This window comes from Mobula hypostoma, chromosome 5 (assembly GCF_963921235.1).
Source record: "Mobula hypostoma chromosome 5, sMobHyp1.1, whole genome shotgun sequence".
Taxonomy (NCBI): domain Eukaryota; kingdom Metazoa; phylum Chordata; class Chondrichthyes; order Myliobatiformes; family Myliobatidae; genus Mobula; species Mobula hypostoma.
Window position 1 is genome coordinate 88,914,072 of NC_086101.1, and position 26,039 is coordinate 88,940,110.

At 38.8% G+C, this 26,039-nt stretch overlaps 1 protein-coding gene across 3 annotated transcripts in view; it reads left to right on the forward strand.

The window, feature by feature from the left end:
• Positions 1–2,756: 2,756 nt before the first annotated feature.
• The window catches only part of nxph2a (neurexophilin 2a), a 154,731-nt gene continuing 131,448 nt past the window's right edge, over positions 2,757–26,039 (forward strand). Inside the window, exons 1-2 of one of the 3 annotated variants that reach the window (XM_063047543.1) lie at positions 2,757–2,993; positions 3,530–3,687. In XM_063047543.1, coding sequence (XP_062903613.1) covers positions 3,631–3,687 — 57 coding nt within the window. In that variant the 5' untranslated portion in view covers positions 2,757–2,993; positions 3,530–3,630. Of the gene's footprint in view, positions 2,994–3,110; positions 3,152–3,265; positions 3,373–3,529; positions 3,688–26,039 lie in introns of those variants that run through there. The other 2 variants (XM_063047542.1, XM_063047544.1) reach the window with 2 other exon arrangements.

The window sequence follows — 26,039 nt, forward strand, 5'->3', positions numbered from 1 at the left end:
CATCCTTTTAGAACGGAGATGAGGAGGAATTTCTTTAGCCAGAGAGTGGTGAATCTGTGGAATTTACTGTCACAGGCAGCTGTGAAGGCCAAGTCATTGCAATGGTTGATAGATACTTGGTTAGTCAGAGCATGAAGGGATACGGGGAGAAGGCAGGAGACTGGGGCTGAGAGTGAGATGGATCCGCTATGATGTAGGTTCGATTGGCTAAATGGCCTAATTCTGCTCCTCTATCTCATGGCCGTATGGTCTTGTGGTCTTAAGTTTTTCCATTAATGCTGAGATTAGTGCTGGAAGACCTCTGATTTTAACATGTGAAGGTTTTGAATGTTAGCATCCAAAATGTACGTGGAATGTGACTTGCTATGATTGGCAAAATCAAATAAAGATTTCAAGAACAAAGGCTTTAAAATTAAGTCAAAGATAATACTTCTGGTTGACAGTCTATGTTGGAACCTAAGCTGGCGAACATGATTTTCATTACAAGTAACCATAGCAAAACATCGTCAAGCTGAGCTAGAAGCTCAACGTTGCTACACGTCCCTGGTGCCCTTCAGTTTGTCCCTTAAAGCCGCACGCTTTCATTGTAGGACATATTGTATTGGGTCTGTTGAGATGTTGAACCTGACTTGGTACTCTCGCTCAACTTATCCTTTCCATTACTGAGTACTCTAACAAATTTCAGTGGTAAACCATCCTTGGCTAGAAGCTTGTAGTCATTGATCATGTGTACTTTTGAACCTGAGGTATATTGTATTAACTTTACTGAGCCAATTTGTTCTTGCTTTATACTGCCAGTTCCAAAGGGAATCATCAGCTCTGTGCTCCTCACAGCTCAGCAGGGTTGTGACTGTACAAAGGAATACAAAGGTCAGAAGCAAGCTACAGGTCAGATGCCAGCAGATTTGATCTCCCCCTCTACTGCCAGATTCACCACAGTGCCCAATGGTAGAGCATTAACAGTGAGCTGATACACTCCTCAAGCTGCCCCTTGGCTTTATGCCAGCCATGGGTACCTTGTAAAGGCATTTCAATTTAAAGCCTATATGTAGAACAAATAATATCTGTGGAGAGAGAAACCTAGTGAATGCTTCAGGTTGATGGCCTTTTATTACAGCTCAGTAATTCAGATATCTTCTGTTTCTCTCATTTCTTGCACCTAGTTTTTTTTTAAATCTAAGCAACAGACACAAAATGCTGAAGGAACTCAGCAGGCTAGGCAGCATTTATGGAAAAGAGTAAAGGGTTGACGTTTCAGGTGAGACCCATCATCAGGACTGATTTCCAGCATCTACAGATTTTCTAGTGTGTGTTATTTTTATCTAGGTTGACTCAAGGAAATAAACCACATTTATTTCTGTTTAATTATCTGAGTTAAAACCATCCCATTTTATAACTGGCATGAACCAGGTTAATTTTTCTGAAGGAGGTTTTCAAGATATTTCCCAACCAATCGCAAAAACAGGGCTCAGACTCAGACGTTCATGTGATCTGCTAAGGATTGTTGAGGCGCTTTGCACGGCATAATACTCCTCAATACAGTTGAATAAAATTGAACGTAAACAAATTATTTGTATAACTAAGCATATGTTGCCCATAATGCTAACGTAAAACCTTGGAGCACTGAATTTTGCGATTCCACATGAAACCCCTTGCTAACGACTGAGTTATGGCTATAATGTGTCTGGTCTTCCTTATCGGGGATTTACTGAAATTCAGTTAGATACTCTGCGGTTCTCCGCTGAATAGGCTCTATTCATTAGGGCACAACGACATAAATAAAAAAATTGCAGAATCAACAAAAAAAAGTCCGTAATAAATTTCTCCGACTGGCCAGAGAACGTCAAAATGAATGTAGAGCATAACTTGGTATGACCACTAGAATGCGCTGATGGAATACCTTTTGTTATCAAGGACGTTTTCTGCCGAGTTGAATTAATAGTTCCAAATCCCACCACACTATCCCTTTAAAATATAGTGGTTTTGTTGGGCTGGGTGTCTGTGTTTGAGGCATTTGCAACGTCCAAATCTGTGATGAAGGTTTGATTTAGGTAAACGAACCTTCTGTAGCGCTTCACATCATTAACAGATAGGCAATAACAGGAGTCAAGAAAGTTTGTGCTGAGTAGCACGACTTCTAAATTGCCGGAGATTTAGGGAATGCAGATTTTCTTCTTCATTTCTTGGAGAGCTCAATGCCAATTGGACGGATAAATAACACTATCTTTGGATGACTTTTATATTTTTCTAACCGGATATTTAGTACGGTGAATTTGACGTCCACGTTGCAAATTTGAAATACTTAACCTATAAAAGCTCGCATACGCCTAGTAAGTTTAAAGCATTCGAAGAGTGCTCGTCCTAATAACTGTTCAAAGAACGTTGCACAGATCCGGACGGATGGACAGACAAGAACTTCCTTTTGGTCAATAAAACATCCTAGACGAACAGCTGAGTCTACAATAGGCAGAAATCGCACGAAGAAAATTGTGGGTCCGCAAACTGAGTCAAGTGTTTATGCTTCTCCTTTTTTTATTTTGTAATAACGTGAAGTAGAAAGTCTCATTCGGATTAGGAGATTCTATGGGAATATTTGAGGAGTTTCCTTTTGCTCTGAGGAATATCATTGACTCTGTTTGTTTAACGGACAGATTTTATAAACAATGACTTTCCGCGCTTCCTCTCCCGCTTTGTATTTGCAACACTCTGCTCACCTTTTGAGACCTTCATTTTAGCGGAGTGAATCAGTACTTTCAGCACTTAAAGCGCAGGCGAACAGGAAGATTTGCTGGGAGCCTTCGCCCGCAGACTACCGCCAATCGCCGATTAAGGTCCTTTCCACACATTTTATGCATAGATATCATTTATATTTTATGGGCGGGCTAGCAAAATGCTCCGTGGGTCAGGATAAACTGCAGGGGTCATAAATCATTCGATTCGAGTCGGTGTGCCGGCGTACAGCGGGACTTGGAAGACTCGTGGAAGGAGCTGAAGTAAGGGAAGCTTTCATTTTAATTTGGTATCTGATCAATTTCAGCCGACCACGTGGCGTGTTTCAAAGCCTCTAAAGCGCAAGTGGGAATCGGCAACATCTCCGGGCTACACGGAGACGGTCGTATGGACAAACTCAACCTACGCTGCCTGAGTCCAAGTGAGGTGGAGGTGGAGGTGGAGGTGGGGGTGGGGGGGAGGAAAACATTAGCCAACGCTCTGTCCGCCTAGTGCATAGTTAAATAAAAGAGAAACTGCGCGGGGTGGCCAGATGCGACTAGCTAACTTGTTGGATCGCGAAGAGCGGGGAAAAAGATTTAAAGTCTGGGGGGATTTTCAAGCGCACTTAAAGGCAGAACATTTTTCAAATTTGAAGTGACGGTAAGGTTGCCAAGGTGTTTAAAAAAAAATCCTCCACTGCTATTAATGAAGGTTTAGATTCCAGTCGTTTCAGCGGAAGTCGAGACATGTGTGTTGTTATTCGTAATGTTTCATGCTCCCCGCTGCTCTGTCACATTCTTCCATCTATTCTACGCAGGGCCGTGGTCGGAGTTCGCTTCTTTTGCCCCAATCCATCCCCAACACTGGATATATGCGAGAGCCAAGTGCGAGGAGTCGCTTCATAGAAAACAAACCAGGATGAGGTACTCATTTCATCCGCTCCGTCTTGTTCTGCTGCAATGCCTTCTGCACACGGTGAGTGGGCATTTATGTATTGTTTTCCTTTAAGAACTTTTTTATTAGTGTGAAAAGAACATCGCTCTCCGCAGCCTGGCCGAACCTCCGGGGCGAGCGGCTTGCTGAAGGTTCCTTCCAAATGTCTTCATGCAGATTTCGTCGCTTTGTTAAATACTTCACTGAAACGATAGCAGTTGGGGTCTCGGGCTCGCCGTTAGACGAATTTTCCCCCCACTTTGCTTAGTTGTGTCGGGTACAGTTAATGCTATGAGTCCGAGTTATCACTGAAGTGCCGGGACGTTGGTTTGGCTGAATATATAGAACGAGCATACATACAATATTGCAGAATGGGCGAAATGCGCTTTTTTTTTGCGTTTAATGTGTACTAGCGGATTGCAGGGATTTGCTGAAAGTTAGGATCACGGTGAAGTGTTCTCTCTCTTGAGTCAATGTTTTTTAATTATGCGGGATTCGAATAGGGTAAATAAATTAATAATCTGAATATATTCGCGAACTTAATTTCAATCCCCGGAGACTCCTTCCAATGCAACGTTTTATTCTGAATAGAAACACGCTTGGTGGTAATTCAGTAATACAACTTGCGAAGATTAAGCACTCCACTTAAGCACTAGCTTCTGATGTTACAGCAAGGAGTTGATTGATTAGTTTTTGAGTAAGCTTGTGTCAGAATCTAATCCGTTTTCGGATTGTGTCAGTGTTGTAATGTTTTCAACTGTGGTGTTTTATCATTGCAATGAATTACAGAGCTGCAGCGGGGAGATAAGACATTAAATGCTTCACACCATGCCCTTCCTTTCAACGAGCCATCCCTTTGTTCCATCCTGTTCCACACCAAAGTTTCAAATGGCATAGCTTTAAATTATAAGCAGATTTATGGAGACCAAAAATAAAGCCTAATTTAAAAGATTTTCATTTTGATAATTTACATGAAGTACATGCAGATTTAAACCACGGCTGGTCTCAGAATGCGGACGTCTGTCACCTTAATTCCGCAGCCAGACGTATAGAAGCGTTCCGAAACTGGGCCTATACTGTGCCCGAATTTAAACTGAGCCCATCCTGGATGATATATGATTCTGAGTCTACATAAATGCAAAAAGTGGCAGCATTATTCATTAGCCCCAGGAATTACTCCCCTTCCAAGTGATCGTCCCCGAACGATTTGAAACAGAAAAAGAATAGATTAACCAGTTAAGTTTTTTAAATGTAACCAACCACTAACTTTTAATAAGTCTTAATGATTGTAGGGCTACTTAGAAATAGTCTTATCTCTCTGCGTTATGAATTTATAGGCTAAATTCTTACTTTCAAGTCAAACCTTTAGAAGGGTAGTTATTATGTCATTTTGCAAAAACATTTTATCAGGTCAATTAAGAGAAAGGTGCACTGGTGTCTCAATCATTACCCAACATGCATTATACCACAATGCATTCATTACTTCACTCTTAATTAAAAATCACAACTGAAAATACAAAATTTTCATCATTAAATTTTAAATTGCAACCATTATAATACCTGTGGCACATTAAGTCTCCCACAGTGATGTCATGAAGATCAGAATATCTAAAAGTCACATATTCCTCAAAGCAAGACAGTTTTTGTTAAAGGATAGGCCCCATAACCCCTCAAGTCTGCTCTGTCATTGTGTAAGGTCACAGATGATTCTCTGCCTCAATTATTCTGCTACTTAATTCAGATTCTCTAATTCCACCCCTATGAAATAGATGAACTCCAGCTATGCTTCTGGTGTAGCTCATCATCTGCTGAAACCCTCAGTCCCACCTGTGTTCCCTCTGCTCCCAGCAACGGAGCTCACTCCAAGCCTTGATCCCTCATCACTCACACACTTACTGTCTGTGGCTGTTCATTTTAGGGAGATTCTGACTATTAGGTTTTCAAATCCCTCTGAGGATTCACCTCTCTATCACTGAAATTTCCTACAGATCTACAAACTGGTGAGATGAGCAAAAGAATTCCAAATGCTGGAGATCCAACAATAAAAACAATGAAAATGATTGAGGTGCTCAGGAGAAAGAAGCATAGCTGATGTGTCATCTATTCTGGTGAAACTTTCTGAAATATTTGTGTGTTCTCTAATTCTGGCATGTCTTTTATAATCTCACAATTCCTTTCTTTCTTTTCTTTTCCATGCCTCCCCCTATTAGAACTTCTTTCTTTGAGAATGTTTGCTTGGGATTGTGCCCTCCTACATGGTTCAGTACTGGTTTCATAATACTCTCGTGATATTCCCTGAGACATTTCCCTGTGTGAAAGGCACTTTATAAATACAGACCTTATTGTTGTTGATCTCCAGATTCTTTGAATCACCAGAGTCCAGAAATTATCTGCTCTTGAACATCCACATCCTTCCGGGGTCAACCATTCCAGATTCAAGAGGCTCTTCCTCTTCTTAGTCCTCAATGATGAAGCACTAGTTCTTAAATCAGCTATCCACTCCTTGAGTTCCAGATCTTCTCACCAGGGCAAAGAAGCTTCCACTATCTCACCTGCCAAACCTTCATAGCATCTTAAGTATTTCAATGAGATCTTATTCTTTCATGAGAATACTTACATCCTATTTAACTTATCCCACTCCAGCCCTCCACACTTAGTATAAGATAATGCTCACCCCAAGGATCATTACAACCTGCCTTCTGTTGTACAAGTTCTTAGGTTAACATATTCTTCTTGTTTAGAGTGAGCAGAACTGTCAGTGTAGGTTCGATTGCAGCAAGATTTGTTTACTCTCTTGCACCAGTACACTTGAAGTACTTCTTTCTCTCTCTAACCTTCTAGGAACGTCTTGCTGTGATGGACCTCATAGTAAAGTGTGCATAGTGTGATAGGTGTGGCCCGTTCACCAGTTATGGTTGAGTATCAGCAAGACCTATATGCATGAGGCTTTTCACTGGGGGAGAGTGCTGACAAATATTTCTCAATCCTTCCAGTGGATAATTTTGTAGAGGTAACAGTTAAAGTGCTTTTCCAGTGCTTTGAGATATGAGAGAATAGGTCTTACAGTAAATATTCAGAAGGCAACAATTAGCTGCCAACCTGCATCAACCACACAGTACTGCCCATGTTACCATCAAGATCCACAATGACACCCTGGAAAATGCGAACCAACTTTTACGTCTCTGAAGCCACCCGTCAGCGAACACAGACATTGATGGTGGACCTCATCTTCACCCCCAGACAGCACAGCCTTCATGCCTTCAACTAAAGAAGCAACAGTTTGCTCAAAGACCGAACCTCAGATACAGAACCAAGTTCATTGCCTACCATGTAGCAGTTACCCTTACTTGTGGAAATGGACAGCCTGCTGCATAATTCCTCCCAAAGTGAATAATTTCATGTAAAATGAAAAATGATGGAAGCACATATCCATGGAGAAAGAAACAGGTGCTTTATGACCTGCTGAGTATCCAGCATCTGTAGAATATTGTTTCTGAATATATTTCTTCACATTATACTCCATCTGTCACTTTCTTACCAATTCACTTAACCCATCTTTAACCAGCTCCAGATTGCATAGAACATAGGAAGCTACTGCATAGTACAGGCCAGTTGGTCCATGATGTAGTGTCAACCTTACAACCTACAGTAATATCAATCTAACTCTTCCCTCCTCTATAGCCCTCCATTTTTTTGTCATCCATAAGCCAGATTCTTTGCATTCTTTCCGCACTATAATGCTCCACTTGGCTATATTATGTCAAATGATCTGTTTATGTGACTCTTTGTTCCATCATCTAAGTTCCTACAGTGAAGTGTTAAAAAACAAAATCCTGTTATTGAAAATAAAATATAGCAGATGCTGGGCATCTGACACAAAATCAGAGAACACTGGAAACACTGAGCAGCTCAGGCAATATCTGCAGAAAAGTGATCAGATTAACTCTCAAGAAGCCCAGTTAGTACGCTGGTAATGTGGTCCAGAAACCTACAAATTGAACATTTATTTGTTTTTCTTCCATTCGTTACTCAAGCTAATACATTACTCTTAAACCTAACCAAGAACACCTATTTTTGTGTAAGACTTCATCAAATTCAAAATCTATAGGGATTCAATTCATTGGTTTTCATTAGTCATAACTACAAAGAAAAACTTCATTAGAATTATTAAATGTAATTTCTCTTTCATTAAAACCATGTTATCTCTGCTTAATCATATTATAATTATTTTAAGTAGATTGTACCCTTAAATAATTGCGAGTTTTCTCCATGACTGATGTCATGCTAATTGATCTATAATTTCTTATTTTATCTCTTGAATAGTGGTGGCACAGTTCCAGTCTTCTTGTCCACTGCAATCTATACAGAATAAGGGGAATTCTGTAAAATCATGTCCACCATCTTTCTTTCAAGCTGTCTTTCTCTTGGAACCAAAAGTTATAAACAATCTTTTTCTGGGCAACAGTTAGCTTCTATTACTATTATTTCTTCTGTATTCTTAGACCATAAGACCATAAGATATAGGAGCAGAAGTAGGCTATTTGGCCCATGAGTCTGCTCCACCATTCAATCATGGGCTGATCCAATCCTTCCAGTCATCCCCACTCCCCTGCCTTCACCCCATACCCTTTGATGCCCTGGCTAATCAAGAACCTATCTCTCTCTGCGTTAAATACACCCAATGACTTGACCTCCACAGCCGCTCATTGCAACAAATTCCACAGATTTACTACCCTCTGGCTAAAGTAATTTCTCTCCATCTCAGTTCTAAATGAACGTGTTTCAATCCTGAAGTTGTGCCCTCTTGTCCTAGAATACCCTACCATGGGAAATAACTTTGCCATGTTCAGGCCTTTTAACATTCAGAATGAAATCCCCCCTCATTCTCCTGAACTCCAGGGAATACAGCCCAAGAGCTGCCAGACATTCCTCATACGGTAACCCTTTCATTCCTGGAATCTCCAACGTCAATATATCCTTTCTAAAATACGGAGCCCAAAACTGCACACAATACTCCAAGTGTGGTCTCAACATCAGAGCCTCAACATCACATCCCTGCTCTTATATTCTGTACCTCTAGAAAAGAATGCCAACGTTGCATTCACCTTCTTCACAACCGACTCAGCCTGGAGATTAACCTTTCAGGTATCTTGCACAAGGACTCCCAAGTCCTTTTGCATCTCCTCATTTTGAATTCTCTCCCCAGCTAAATAATAGTCTGCCTGTTTATTCCTGCCACCAAAGTGCATGACCATACATTTTCCAGCATTGTATTTCATTTGCCACTTCTTTACCCATTCCCCTAAACTACCTAAGTCTCTCTGCAGGCTCTCTATTTCCTCAACACTACCCGCTCTTCCACCTATCTTTGTATTATCGGTAAATTTAGCCGCAAATCCATTAATACCGTAGTCCAAATCATTGATATACATTTGCAATTTTCCAGTCATCCAGTACAATGCCAGGATCTATCAATTCTTGAAAGATAGTCATTAATGCCTCCGCAATCTCTCCAGCTACTTCCTTCAGAACCCAAGGGTGCATTCTATCAGGTCCAGGAAATTTAACCACCGTCAGACTATTAAGCTTCCTGGGCGCTTTCTCAGTCGTAATTTTTACTGCACAAACTTCACTTCCCTGACACCTCAACAAACACATAAACAAGGGCCTAAAGGGAGTGAAGAACATAAAAACAATTTATACTTTACAAATAGTGAAAGATATTGTAATGAGAGATGCAGAGATGACAGAGGAACTGAGTGTGTATTTTACATTAATCTTCACAATGGAAGACGTCTGCAGTATACCGTATATTTGTTGTTAAATTGAATACAGAATTCAGCTATTTTATAATTTCTCCTGTGACTGCATCTAAGGGATGCCCAAATTGTTTTCTTTCCTCTTCAGCTTTACAGTGTTTCAGCAGATTGCAAATGCATTGAGTGGCCGTTCCTGATGTTAACACTAAGAAAATGCAACGTTCCTGTGATGGATATCAAAAGATTTTAACGATTTTGGAACTAACCCAACAATGACATGGCTACACTCCTTTTTCTCCCCACTCCACCTCCCCAACTCACCAAAAGAAAATCAATAGTGAACTTCTCTGGTGAGCTATGCAAATTTCGTGAAACTTATGAAACTGTTCCAGCACAAGGGCCATAACTTTCTTTTCCATTTCAGGAGAGCCTGTTTGACTAAAAAGAAACATAAAAAGTGAAAGTCTGCAAACTCGATCAATAACTTAATGGCTCATGTAATTAAGTCACTCTCCTGCTTGTTCTCCAGAACCCTTGGCTCCCTAATTGAACTAAAACTTTTCTTGGATTTGAATATGTTCCGGAATTCAGTTTCCATAGCTCTCTCGAAAGATGAAATCCAAAGAATGACAGTCATCTGAAAGGAGCAATTGTTTCTCACCTCTGCCACAAATGAGTGATGCTGTATTCTGAACCTATATACTTCTCGATTCGCCCAAGAGGGGAAATATTCTTTCACCATTTACTTTGTCAGGCTCTGTGAGAGCACTTTATACCATATTTCATTGAGATTACTTCTCACTTTTATAAACTTTGCATCCTTGTTTTCCCAGCCATGTTTGTGTTATCATCTTTTCTGGTTATTGTATAATCAGTCACTATGGTTTATAAACTGTCAAGAAAGTAACACTGATCACTGTAACACCACAACTGTTCGTCAGCCTGGAGAATACTCCTTTATCTTGATTCATTGATTCAGTAGACAGCCATGCCTTTTTGTATCTTACCCTCAACAGAGTAGTCTTTTAACATCTGATTTAACACTCATCATAATAAAATTACTGGGTTTTCCAATCTACCAAAAATAGGACAACTGAGTAACCTCAATCTATGCACCAACAATGGGTATGAGGAAAGTAAATGCATTGATTGGTTCTTCCAAACATTGGGGATGATTTTCAATTGTCTTCATCATTAGCTCCATTTAAACCAGGGGTTCCCAACATTTTTTATGCCATGGACCAATACCATTAAGCAAGGGGTCCATGGTCCATAGGTTGCAAACCCTTGATTTAAACTCAGCCAATCACGCTGCAGTCAGAGTCCCTGGCCATCATACATACAATGTTACTAGTTCCTTTTGTGGAGCATCAAGATGAACTTGTACTTCATGTTGTTTGAGTATCTGAGATCCATTCACTGCGAGGCAAAGTGGATTGAAAACTTAAGCAATCTGTTGCTATGGCAATGACATTCGTCTTTCTTATTTCAAGATTCAAGATTCAAAAAACTTTATTGTCATTCTAACCGTATGTCAGCTCTGCAGGGCAGAATAAGACAGCATTTCCCAGGAGCAGTGCAATCATAACATAACAAATGCAACACTAAATAATAAACTTAACAATAAATAGTAAAACACAACAGCCACATGTCAGTTAAAAGCAGTTATAAGTGTCCAGTGCAAGTTAAAAGTGTCCAAAGCAGAGTCAGGTAGAGCAGCTATTTAGCAGTCTGACTGCCTGTGGGAGGAAGCTGTTTAGTAGCCTTGTGGTTTTAGTTTTGATGCTCCTGTAACGTTTGCCTGATGGCAGAAGAACAAACAGTTCATGGAGAGGGTGTGAGGGGACTTTAGTGATGTACCATGTCTTCTGGAGGCATCGACTCTGAAAGAGGTCTTGGACAGAAGGTAGGAAGACCCCAATAACCTTCTCTGCTCCCCTAACCACCCTCTGCAAGGCTTTTTTGTCGACAGCACTGCAGCTGGAGTCCCAGGCTGTGATGCAAAAGGTCAGCACACTCTCAACCACGCCTCTGTAGAATGTAGTTAAGATGTTAGTGGGGAGTGATGCTTGTTTAAGCTTCCTCAGAAAGTGCAATCTTTGCTGGGCCCGTTTCACAATCCCAGTGGTGTTCCTGGACCAGGTGAGATTGTCCGAGATCTGCACCCCAAGGAACTTGATGTTTTCCACTCTCTCCACTGTGGAGCCACTGGTGCTGAGGGGTGTATGCTCAGACTGAGACAGTCTGAAATCGACGATCATCTCCTTGGTTTTGGTGACATTAAGCATCAAGTTGTTATCACTGCACCAGCTCTCTAGGTGTTTAACTTATATTTCTGTTTTAAATCTCCTTTTCATGCATTCCATTTCTGTGAGTTTCTCCCCCTAAAGGCAGCACCTCATATGATGCTGTGCAGGCAGAAGAAACAATATTTTTTTAAGCCCCAAGATCCTTCAGATGCTGGAAATCTAATGCAATACACACAAAATTCTGGATGAACTCAGCAAGTCAGGCAGCATCTATGGAAGGGAATAAGCAATCAATGATTCAGGCCAAGACTCTTCATCAGGACTAGAAAAGAAGGGGGCAGCAGTCAGAATAAGAAGGGGGTGGGGAGGAGAACTAGCTAAGTGCTGATAGCTGAGACCAGGTAAGGAGTAGCTGAGTGGGTGGGGGGGATGAACTAAGAAGCTGGGAGGTGATAGATGGAAGATGTAAAGGGCTGAAGAAGATAGAATCTAATAGTAATGGACATGGAGGAAAGGGAAGGAGTAGGGGAACTAGAGAGAGGTGATGAGTAGGTGAGGAGAAGAGAAGGGGTAACTGGAACGAGAAATGGAAAAAAAAGAGAAGGAGGGAGGAGGAGAAATTACTGGAAATTAGAGAAATCAATCTCCCATGTACCTTTCCTCAAATGCTTGATAGAAATGCACAATTTACTTTCTGTGCTGACAGATAGTAATCAACTCTGGCAAAACCATATTTTCTCACCTGCAATCAGCATCTCAACACAAAGCAGGTTCTTTACGGGAGGTGAGTCACATCCCTTCTAGCATTATTGCAAACAATCAAAATCTTGTTAATTTCTCATTGAACATTGGAGGTTTATCTATCTATATTTTATATTGCAAGTATGTTCATCCCCGAGTATACAGTTCACATTGTATATGTCAATCTCAAGCTGCAATGAAGAGTCTTTCAAATTTCACCTGCCTGTGTCCAAATGCATGCTTCCTGTTACTATTATTTTAAAATCTGTGAGATTTAGCTGCAAGTTTATTCAACATTGCAGGCCAGTCGGTTGCTTATCCTTTAATCTTAGAAACATTGCACAATTTAATGACCACTTTTACGTAAATGTGTAGTAAGAGTGCTGCTTCGTGTTTGTACTCAATGGTTAATCGCCACATATCAATGTGATTTGAAGTGATCACATGATATAAAATATTATTTATCAAGAAGTAAATGCATTTATTGCAAAAATACCAGTTAAAATGAATCCTCATGCTATCTAATAAATTAATAATTACCAATCTAAGAACTTTGATGCCGAAATTTTGACGTTATATCTGAGAAATAGTATGGAATAAAATATAACAAACACATGCTTTCAATTCATCCATATTATTTTACAAAGGAACAAGGCAATGAAAAATAAGGAAGGTTCAAAATAATAAAGTACAGATTTGTTCAATACAGTAATCAAAACTAGCACCAAAAATCTTGAGTGAATTTTATGATAAGGTACTCGGCTTAAGCAGAAAATTCTGGGATTGTTGCATCATTTAAATTACAAAGTTATAGTTGTTTGCTTTTAATGTAAGGATAAAGAAAAATGTGTTTGCAGTACCGGATTCTGAAATAATTCAGCAACAATGAGCTGAAAAGATGAGTTGATATTCATAGGTTGTAGCACCCAAGGGAATTGTTGTTAGACAAGGAAAAGCCAACAGTAAAAATGGACCCTGCTGCACTAAAACATGGATAATTGCATGCCTTTGAAGTGGCTCATTATGGATTTGTGGTATTTTACATTTCCTGATAGAATTTTGCATTCATTTTGCATTGAGGATTAATTGCTATCTTTTAACTTTACCGTAGCAGTTTAGATATAGAACAATGAGATGCACTAAGTCTGAATGAAATAGACTATTTGTCACATTTTTAATAGCTGTCATCCAATCGGAACCTTCCTCTTAGGCAACCTTTAAGCTAAGTCTGTAGTCACTTCATTCAGGGATAAAAACCATTTGTGATGCAGTCCAATTCTGAAAGCAGTCCTTTACCTTTTGCACTTCTGTTTACAGTTAAATGTTTTGACTGCTGAAAATGAATATAAATGAAGCTTTCTCTTAGAACCTTTCGAATTGCTATTACTCATTTAATATCGGACCACGGAAAACATGGTCAGTTGTAATGACAAAATAATGACAAATTTGTTTTTAATAATTTCAATGATTTTTAAAAACCATTTAACTTATTTTCGATCTGATACAGAAGATATTTCAATATCTTTTGGAAAAGTATCCTGTTATTAATTGAGAATTGTTCATAAAAAAGTGCCTTTTGAATAAATCTTCCTGAAAAGCTTTTGGGCATTTTTGAAATCACTGGGACCATAATCAAAAACATGACGTTAAAAGGAAAATAATTCAAATCGGAAAGGAAGAGATGGTAAAGAGTTTTCAGTATATATAAACAAAATCGCATCACAAATAATCTTCCTTGATCTCTTGAAATTGGGATGACAAAATGATGGTTGATGTTACGGTACAGAGCCTGCTTTTTTATCCAAGATGATTTATATCTTGCTGAATATTCTTGTATAATAAATGTATTCTGATGGCTTTTTATTATCTCTTGTAGATGAAAGGCAAACACTGCAAAATACCAATTATTTTAAATGGCAACCAGTAATTTGAACACTTGTGTATTTTTAGATGGATATGTAAGACAATATTTGGTTTTGATTCAGTTGTCTTCTATATTTGCCAACATCTGTATTTTGGGTTGTGTGTTAGATATAGAAAATAAATTATGAAATCTTTAGTAAATAATAATGTTAGTAAAATCATCTCTTCACTTGTGGAGTAACAGGAGTAATATTAAACTCAGTGTCAGGAACAGTTTCATACATATGTCAGTATACCTATTGACACTTTAAAACGTACACTTTGTAGACTGTCTGTGTTCTCTTCCAGCCACAAAACCATTTCTAATTTTGTTATAATTTGTATGTGCAGAAGATCATTTTTTGAAGTACTCTTTGAATGATTTGCCCCATTCTAATATCCCACTCTATAATTCTAATCCTTTGAAGTTTTTATATACATTTGTCTACGTCCAGTGAAACCTTTGTAAAAAATAATGATTTAACATTGTGGACCTAAAAACAATAAACTTACCAGAGACTGTTTACATTGGTGTTTCATTCCTATGGACTCAAGTATTAAGCATTCTACAAATTTGACTGTTTGCATTTTGTAGTTAGATTATCAACCGTCCAAGACAACATTGAATGTGCACTTGTTTGAGCCTGAATTCCTCTTGATTGTGATTGAATACAACATATCTTTCCTAAATGAAAAATTGTGACATCTGTTTGTACATATATTTGACAATCAAGCTCTTCTAAAATTCACCTTAAATTTCTGTATTTAAAACTGCTAGTGAGGAATTATTGCCACTCTTTCAGAGGGTATGTGATGGTGAAATTGCCTCAAAAACGATCACTGTAATAATGTGTGGTTTTTCTGACATGTCCATGTTCAACATATTAGTGACTTCTCTTTTCTGACTTCCTGTATGATTTAAGAGAAAATTGCATCCTTTCCCTGCTACTTTTGCCCCTCTTCAAAAGTGGTGCCTATAGTGTTTTGTGTGATTGGCAGCCTTCTGTGTCTTGCTCAAGTGATCATTCTTCCTGTATAAATCCAGAGACTAATAAGTGTCAGCAAGCATTTTGACCCTCTGTCACAATACAGCTGAGCTTAAGCATATCATTTGCTGGTATCCATGGTCGGACGTTTTCCAGCAGACAGCTGTCACAGGAAAATCATCAGAAACAGGAATGCTAGCTGAATATTTTTTCTCAGCCTCTCCTAGTGCTTGGCTGCTGAGGTTACTGCTCTTATTGAGATTATCCAATTTAGAAAAAAACAGTGCAGTTATTGAAAATACTAAGTGGAATTAGAACTAATTACAAATATTCTTATTTCAGATTTGGCAAGAAAAATGGTCACACGTGATAAATTTAACTCTTACTTATCAACAGACATAAGTATTCAATCAAATTCCATGGAATGTATGGCTTTGAAGCAGGAGCAAGGTGAATAACCTGCCAGGAAGAGGCAGTTCATTCTAGTATAGAAGCATGCCTTCAAACAGTCATAGCCGGAAAAAATGATAGAAAGACAAAACTGAAAGATCCTTATCTGAATGAGGAAATTGTAACAAGTCTGATGAATTAATGGCGCAACTAGATATAAATAAGTAGAGTATAATAGTCATGATAGAGATAGGGTTGCAAAGAGACCAAAAATAAAAACTCAATGCTACATGTCAGTGTGTACTAAGATTAACAAAAAAGGAAAGTGAAGCAGGATAGCCCTGATTTTAAACAAATGGATAAGGACTGTAGAGTTGAAGGATCTTGGTTGAGAAAATTAAGTTAAGGTATCTGTTCAGGTGGAGTTAACAATAGCAAGGAGCAGAAAATGTTAGTGGCAGCTGTATATATGATTCCAATATAAAGTAAGGCATAGAATAATTCGGGAAACTAGAGTTGCATATTAACAAGGATAATACATGGGAGACTGTAATCTGGACAAAACAATTTAGCAGTAATAGTATGGCTGATTAATGGAGTGTGTAAGACATGGCTTTTGAGTACAGTATTGTTGACAAACCAGTGAGGGAACAGACTATGTTAGATCTAATATTGTGTAATGAGATGAATTAATTGAGAAAGCTGTAACTGAAGGATATTTAAGGAACATAGATCACAAGAAGGTAGCAGATTGAAAGTGATTTAGTTCATTTTGAAACCAGGTCTTAAATCTGAATAAAGCAAACAACAAAGGCTAAAAGCATGGTAGTAGATTGAAAAATACATTAAAAAGTATGACACTAAATGAGCAATGGTTAGCATTAAAGAATCAATACATTATTTAATATCTATCCCTGTAGGAATTAGTAGGAAATGTGATCCAGCCATGGGTATCAAGAAAAATTATTAGATCTAAGAAAGAAACATGAAACTGCTGAAGAGAGGCAGCAAGTCAGAGGATCGGGAAGTGTTCTGCATTTAATTCAGGATTAGCGCTTGATTATGAAAGGGAAAGTAGATTATAAGAGTAGACCAGCAAGAAACATTAAAAATTGTGAAGGATTCTATGGCTATGTAAAAAGGAAAAGATACCTATTAATTTGGGTCCCTTACACACTAGGTCAGGAAAAATTATGCTGAGGGACTAAGGAATTTGCATGAAAATTAAATTCAGCAGAGAAGGTACAGAAAAATAATCCCAGAAATAGTAGAGGACGACAGATTAAAAGTAAATTCAGAGCTCTAATAAATAAACATTAGTTAAAAAGAACATAGCTTCGGAGAAATTTATTTAGTGAGATATAGCGCTGAATAGGCCTTTCTGGCCCTTTGAGCCTCACTGCCCAGCATTCCCCTGATTTAATCCTAGCCTAATCACAGGACAATTTACAGTGACCAATTAACCTATCAAATAGTATGGCTTTGGACTGTACGAGGAAACTGGGGCACCCAAAGGAAACCAACGTGGGTACAAATTCCTTACAGGCGGCAACGGGAATTGAACCCAGATCGCCTGGATTGCAAAGTGTTGTGCTAACTGCTACACTACCATTCCACCAATTTGTGGCTCGAACAGCTGATCAATTTCCAAGATGCAATGACCTGCATTTTGGGGTGTGAAAGAGGTGGCTATAGGAATTATGGATACACTGGATGCCATCTTTAAAAACACCAGAGATTCTGGAATGGTTCTAATGCACTGGATAGATCAAAAATAACTCCACGATTTAAGAAAGGAGAGAGAGAAAACAAGAAACATAATTAAAAAAGGAAAGTATGAAATTTATTCATAAGGAATTAGCAGGGCATGTGGAAAACAATAATGGTTTTGAGTAGCAACACAGAGTTATGAAAGGAAAATCATGTTTGACAAACTTGTTGATATTTTGTGAAGTTGTGACTAGTAAAATAGCTTAGGGTATATGATTCATGTCATGTAGGTGGACTTCCAGAAACTTTGGATAAGGTGTCTCACAAAAGTTTGTTAAAGCAAATTGAGGTGTAGAGTACTGGGAGAAAATGAATGGCGTGGATTGAGGATAGGTTAACAGACAGAAAACAAAGAGATTGGTATTCTGAGAACAATGGAGGACGATGGGGATCAATGCTGGAACCCCCAACTGTTCACAATGTATATTAATAATGAGGAGACCTGGTGTAATGTATCAAGGATGGCTAATGATAAAGTACTAGATGGCAGTTAGTGTACAGAGAAGCTTCATGGGATGTGCTAAGTGACACAGATGCGATAGAATATAATGCAGAAAATGTGAGCTCATCCATTTTGGTACAGAAAAATAGAAAGGTGAAGTATCTTTTGAGTGCTGCGAGACTAAAACGTGTTGGCTGGTGCACCAGGGAATCTAGGTCCCCTTATACTAAATGACAGAAAATCAGTAGACAGTTATTGCAAACAACTAAGGTGGCAAAAGGTAATGTTGATATTTATTGCACAAGTATATTTTGCTTTAATTGTACGTGGTCCTAGTGAGATTCCATCTGGATTTATATGTACAGTACATGTGATCTTTATATTCGACATAGGATATACTTATGAAAAAGACAGTGAAACAAACTTTCACCTGACTGATTCTGTGATGGATGGCTTGTTGTATCTGGATAGATTGAGTACTCTTGAGTGTACTCTCTGGAATTTAAAGAGGTGATCTCGTTGAAATGTATAAAATTCTTACTGTACTTTCTCAGTTCCCCTCCTTCAAAATGGCCATTTAAGGCTGAGGTAAAAATACATTCTCTCACTGAGCGAGAAAATAAGAAAGGTAGGAGATTGAGCATAAAGTTAAATCACGTAAGGGGTCAAATGACATATCTGTGGCTTCTGACCAACATGGGTGTGAATTTTCCCCATGGCTATTTTGCTACCATTCTGCCTCTTAACTCAATAGTTTGTAATTAAATAAAAAGCTGTGATGAATAAAAGTCTATGCATTGGTTATTTAAACCAATTTAAATTGAAACAGATGAAAGAAACGGTTGGATTATTTAGAGCTGTCTTTCTTGAAAGACAATGGAAGAAAATAGTTTTGAGGGCAAAGGTGTATAGAAAGTTGATGTGCAAGGGAGTGCAGAACTGAAGTTACAGCAAGGTTAATCATGATTATATTAAAAGGCAAAGAAGGCTTAACGGCTGGATGGCCTATTCCAGCTCCTAATTTATATATTTATGTCATCATAACAGTAACAGTAAAAACAATTTCTGATTTTTCAGGTACTGTTTATGCAAAAAAATCAAAAGATCCAGTTAAAAGCATAATTGCACTGAATTTTTCCTTTCTAGTTGGCCAACAGAGCAATATTTCTAATTTGAATTCCATGGAACACTAAAGTCTATATTTTTTTTAATTACTGCATGTCGTGTTCATAAGCATGTGATGAGCTTTGAAGGAGTTTAGATCATATTACTTAATACACCGGTAATATAAAGCTGTTAGTACCAAATGGCTCTAAATTATAGACGCAGTTTTCAAATTACAGCTTGAATATTCCTAAACCCTTCACCTGCATAACTGATTCATTTCTTTAAAACAAAAATCTGAATTTGTCATGACACAATATAGTAATGATAGTAAACTGTTCAACGCGAAGACTAACCAAAACTGGGTGGGACCAGCGTCATTTGTGTGTCAGCAGTTAATGTATCTTATTGAATACATGGCAATCTTTATTTCAAATGTATATTTTAAGTTGTCCATTGAAACAGTCCATCCTTGAAAAAGTTTCCTTAAATTTTCTACATTATATTAAAAACAACACCCCAGTTTCAAGCATTGAATAAGAGATTTCACTTTTCTGTACTCTCTTCAGCTGGTCACTATATATCTATTAGTCTAATGATGAAAATTTATGGGCTATTCGATTATCATGGGCGATACAGTAAGGCCAATAGTCTCTCTACAATTCATGATTACATCTGCTAGAGAATTACTTTTTTGCAAAGAAGTGCTTTGGCAAACTTCCTGATCTTTAACCTGAGGTTTGGTGGGTGGGAGGAGTCAATGTTCTTGTTGCACTTCTGTTAGTCTTTTGTGTGGGGGATGCGGGTTTGGGGGCCAATATCGTTGTATTTTGTGCAGGCGGGGGTGAGATTTGGGGGCTGATGTCCCTGATGTATTTTGTGCAGGAGATGGGAGTTTGGGTGCCAATGTTCTATTCTGTATGATGCAGAGGAGGGGGGATTTTGGGGGTTAATGACCGTCTTGCTGTTCTGCTTTTAGGGTGTGGGAGGTGGGTGGTTTTTGCTGTTTCTCTTTGAACTTACTTCCAATGTTTTCTTTGTTTTGTGGTTATCTGGAGAAGATAAACCTTATACTAGCACATTCACTCTTGCAACTAGTGTTCTACAGATGGTTGGTCCACATGGACTTTCTTGTTCTCCATCAACAGATCCCACAATGCTTCCTTGCTAAATGGAGATTTTATATATATATATATCTCCATAAATTTGAGACAGGTGCCAGAGGTAATTGGTGGATTGAGGGGATGAGTTCTGGATGATAAACAGATTAGTCGAGGTTGGAGAGACGACAGTTGGAGTTGGGAGACAGTGTGGAATGTTGACATTTCCTTTTTGCCCCACAGATTTTGCTCAACTTGATGAGTTCCTCCAGCTGATTACTTGCTCTTGTGTCTCCATTTTAACTAAATTGTAAGGGGCATGTAGAAATAAAACAAAGAGGACAAAATGCAGAAAGGTATGACAGTATTGAACAGTATGAGGGAAGCCAGCATTAACCTAGTAAATAGGAGCAGACTAAGAAAAGTTATGAGGAACACGTGATGTGCTTAGAATGTTTATATGTAAGCATATAGAGAGGTGCATGGCAGATGAAGAATGGGGGGAAAAGATAGAACATGAAGAGAGGCAGGGAGAGGCGTGAAGGTGTAGATAGCTGCTGGAGAGTGATAAGATGGAATCGTATAAATGAGGAGAGTGACAGTGGGAACCATTAGGGGAGAGCTGTAAAGCAAATGGAGTTGATGAGTGAAATGCGTAGGTGGAACCGGGAAGGGAAGGGCATAAAAAAGAGTTAAATTGAGCTGAAAGAGTGGTATGGATAGGGGACAAAAGTGCTGTGTTAAGGACCCTCCTGAGTCATACTCATGAATTTCTTCTCAAGCACATTGGTCCTGGTCCCACTGAAGTGCAATCATTTTCTTTTGAATTGGTGTGTCCTACCTCAGGAACTGCCCCTCCATTACTGCTTACTAGACTATTATTTTTCTATCTATACACTTCTGCCTGGCAATGTAGAGAAAAATTGTAAAGTTAATCTGTTGGGGTCCTATTTTCAACATCTTCACTGAAATATCTCAATGCCTACTGTCTCTCTATTGTTGTATCCACAACCTCTGGATCTCTCCCTTCCTCCAGAGTGTTATGTTTACTTTCCATGCTGTTTTGTACCCCTGCATCAAGGAGTTGGAACACCAGATGGGACCCACTATGTCAATTACAGAAACACTTATCTGTACCCTAACTGTAGAACCTCTTATCATTATTACATTTTCACACTTTGCTCTGCCCCCTTGTGCAGTCCGGTGTCAGCTGGGATTGTGGTCTGAGTCGCACCCTTTGGAAGTGTTGTCAACCTAAGTAATGTCTGATGCTGATTACTGGTTTGTAAGTGGCTCACGCTCTGAACACTCCAGTGTTTCCTAACTCTTCCTGATCTTCAGGATTTCTACTCATTCATTAATTATCCTGAACCCTCTCTGTCAGTGAGAAAGGTCACATCCTGGGAATCATGATTCAGGAAACTCAGTCTTCCTAATGCTCCATTCCAACTCCCAATTGCTCCTCAGTCCTGGAACTCAGGTTGCTGGAGACACATGGGCCCTTTGACACATGAAATGCCTGAAGGTTCAAGAAGATTCAAAGACTGCAAGCAATAAATCTCTATTGCCACTTCGACACTGGTTAAACTATTTGCTTAAACTTTTAATGTTAATTAACACCTCTTGATGTTAGCTCTCAGGTTTGACAATCCCCGATCTCTCTTGCAGTTTGCTGCTTATTTTATAAAGCAACGAAGGACCTCCGCTTGCTATTACTGCCTTCTGGGCTGTGGCTTGACAAGACAGGTGACCACAGCTATTATCAATACTCTTTGGAGATTGTCTGCCTGGTGTCAGCAGTCACATAACTAGGACTTGTGATATGCACCAACTGCTCCCATGGCCTTATGTGACCCTGACTGGGGGGCTAAGCAGGTGCTACACCTTGCCAAGGGTGACTTATATGCTAACGGAGGGAAGGGGAGTGACTAACACCTCCTTTGGTAGAGATGTATCTCCGATCTGCCACCCTCCCCCCACCACCACCACTAGCTATTCTGTGGATTACCGAAAGTCTCCCGTATGTATTCTAGAAAAATTCCAAAGGACTTTGTAGATAAGCTTACTTTTTAGGCAAATATTTATACATACTCTACACTATTTTAATTAAACTGCTTGATTAAGAACATTAACCATTTTTGTGCTAGTAGCCAATAAGTTAATTACACTTGGTTAGTAATGCAAAGGAGTAATAATACATAATGTAACATTTATTAATAAACAAAGTAACTTTGTTGGAGGAAGGGTAAATGTTATTTCATTGCCAATCCCTTTACCAGTCACTCCATATACAAATTTGCAAAATCTCTGCACTAACAATTTGAAGAACAAGATATATGAAAATAGTCCATCTGCTGATGACCAGACTTTTGGTTCAAATGGTTCTGTTTATTATCGGAGAATGTATACAGTATACAAACTAAAATACTTGTCTTCACAGACATCCATGAAAAACAGAACCCCAAAAGAATGAATGACAGAAGATGTTAGAACCCCAAAGCCCACTCTCCCCCTCCCTTGTGCAAGCAGCAGCAAGCATCAACCTCCCCCCCCACCCATTTCAGCAGGAAGTGTCAGCGCTCACCAGCCACCAAATAACAGCAGAGCACCCAAAGGGAGACCATGAACTGCAGTCAACAAAAACTATTGTTTACCCGATAGTTCAACATGCCACAGGCTGTCTCTCTCTCACTAACCAGGCACAGAGAGATATCACCAGTTTCACAGCAAAAGGGGAAACCAATAGTTGCTGTTACAATATTACGGTCTGCTGTATTGTTTTTTATTCCGAGATTCTCTGACTTGAGAATCAGCATCACCGTCGAGAGAGAGAGAGTGCAACCACTTGACCACAGAGACCATCATCCGTACATCGACCACAGCAAAATCCTGATTTCCATCACCCACGACACTTCAGTCAGCAACACCAGCCTGGAATCGGTCATCCACAGGGCTACATCCCAGAGGCACCATCTTTCAAGCCGCCCCTGGAGAATGGCAGAAAACGGTCAGCCGGTGAGCTCCAGGAATGAGTGAGGCTTGAGCTCCAGGAACTCATCTGCCATAAAAAACAGTTTGAGTAACACTTGCAGATCAGGACCTCAATAGGACCCTGACCACCCTGAAAAGGAAAGAAAGGGACATTAAAGAGAGGAATTTAAGCTGTTTCTGCAGATGAGCTTGAAGAGGCAGACACCTGGCGCCATCTTAACTCTGCCTAGTTGTCATCAAGTCTCACTCATTTGGAATAATTTGCTATCATTTTGATTTAATCATGCAAAATATGTTGATGCCTATACTAGTTCCTGTGTTTGAATGGGTTTCTGATCATAATATTCTCTGATTTTGACAATGATACAACAGTGAATTTGCAAACAGTAGCCCAAACATATTAGGAGATCCACAATCTAAGGGAATGCAGCAAAAAATAATAAAAACTGAAACTCTATTGCTTCAGACATTTCATTTTTATTTACTTAGGAGATTATTTTAATCAATAATTCAAAGTCAGAGCTGTTATAAATATGAATGAAATGAAACCTTTCACTTGACTGGCACCTTAAACCATTCATTATTAAATTATCATTATTAACAGATTAAAATGCTTTTTATTATTAGTTATCATTAATCACAGATTAAAATGATTTACAGAATTATAATAGCTTACAGGGGTGAGATAACTCATGGCTAGGTAGATCTTATACTACAAAGTTTCTTTGCCCGGTAAGCTGTAGATAATGGCAGGAAGGGAGCAACAGGCATCTCCCAACTTGGTGAAGAATAAACTCAAATATCCTGATCCTTATCTCAGGCAAATTAAGGATTTAAAAGTAAGGTGTAGGAAGAATGGTAGAAAAGATGATTTAAAATGGATAACTCCAATGACTCCAATGTCCAATTGGTTATAGGAAGGAAAAAAGAGGGAAGCTCAAATTGAGTAAGGAATTATTAAATAAACATTAATTTCTTTAAAAAAATTTCCAAACAACAATTGACAACCTGAAAGAATGAATCTTCTTTGTCATGACGGTTTTTGACCAGGACAATTGATTGGCAGTCATTAACAATGACCACATAATTGAATGTTGCTTGTGGTATGAATCTCTGTACATATTTAATGTTTTGGTGAACGATTTATTTATGATGATCCACAAATTAACAGGGCGTCTTTTAAACTCCATAATTTGTTAGCCAACTTTCACAATAATGATGGTGTGTGTTTGAATGCTCTTAATTTTCAAGATCTTCTTGCCCAGTGGATTAATTTCTTAAATTAATTGGTAAATGGATAAGAATGACTAAATTCAATTATGAAGTTCAAAGATTCAAAGTATATTTGTTATCAACCTTGTATGCAGTATACAACCCTGTGATTCACCCTCCTGCAGGCAGACAGTAAACAAGAAACACCATGGAACCCCATTCCTAGAAAATATCAAGTTTCCAATGTATGAAAAAAAGAACAAATCATGCAAATAGCAAAAAGCGAGCGAATAACACACGGAATATTAAACATCAAACCACAGAGTCCTCGAAATGGTCTAAGAGTGTTCAGTTCAATTCAGTTCAGTTTAGCATTGTGTTGTTTGTTGACTGCAGGCTGCAGAATGAGCCCATACCAACATGTCCCAAGGAAATTGCACAAAATAGCAAAGAAGAAGAGTAACCAAAAACACATAAACTGCAGAGTCCTCCACAAAAGTGTTCATAACCACAAGCAGCGCCTATCGGCCCTTACAGCATGAGACCCAAGACTCCTGCACATTCCTCTGCAGTCGTGAGTAATAGGGAGTGGAAGACTGAGGAAATGTAGGCAGATGGCACTGAACATCCACTCACCTTCCAAAATATGCTGCACACAAAACTATTGAAGTGTGATGAAATTAATCTCACTTTTTTCTCTTAACTACATCAGAGACTCGCTGGTTTCTTTTACTGTGATCTTCTAGAGAGATCTGTATTTCATGTCTGCTTCCAGTCTCACACTTTCTTTGTCATGGGAATCCTGAATACAATAGTTCCGGTTCTTCTGTTTAGCCTCAAAGCTTTTTACTTTGGTTTGATAAAGTGGGGGGGGGGGGGTGGGCAGGAGCCGTGAAAATCACGTAAACACATGGCTTAATGATGCTTTGACCCCACTCAAAATCTGAGGAACAAGTCCTTCTGTTGCTGCAAACCTGCTATCTTGATATTTTCTCCTTTAGCTACACCACACCGACAGTTTAGAAACCTCTTATCAGTATAACCACACAGGCTCATAGATTGTGTTTAAAAACAGTTCCAGTCTACTTAACCAAATTGTTGGCTGTTTTTTATGACCTTATGCCCAAGATATTCATAGGATAACTCTCACAATTAGCAGAAAGCTATAAATAGGATACCCATCCCCTAAAATATCTCTGAAAGTTCCATTTGCTGCTAATGTTTCTTCTTTGGATTTAGCAATTCTATTTTGTCTAGTTGTTTCTAATGGTGTGAATACATTATATATGTTCTGTCTGTAACAGTAAACATTGGAATCTTCAGTAATTGCTTGATTTGTAGAATTCCTGCTTCAAATTCCACTTATTACTCACTTTTTATTCTTGGCTGCAAGACAGGTTTAGCTTGCACTACAAATTTTCAATGAGCTTCAGTGAGAGGTGTCCAATACTTGATTATGCTCCATGTACATTTGTCAAATATTACAGCTCATTACCATTACAGCAAAATTGTGTGTGTGTGTGTGTGTGTGTGTTTGTGTGTGTAAATATGTCCAGGATCCTTTGAGGATAAAGCTACATAGAAGTCCTATACAGGTTTCCCCCGCCATCCGAAGATAGAGCGTTCCTATGAAACAGTTCGTAAGCCGAAATGTCGTAAAGCGAAGAAACAATTACCATTTATTTATATGGGAAAATTTTGTGAGCTTTCGCAAACCCAAAAATAACCCACTAAATCATGCCAAATAA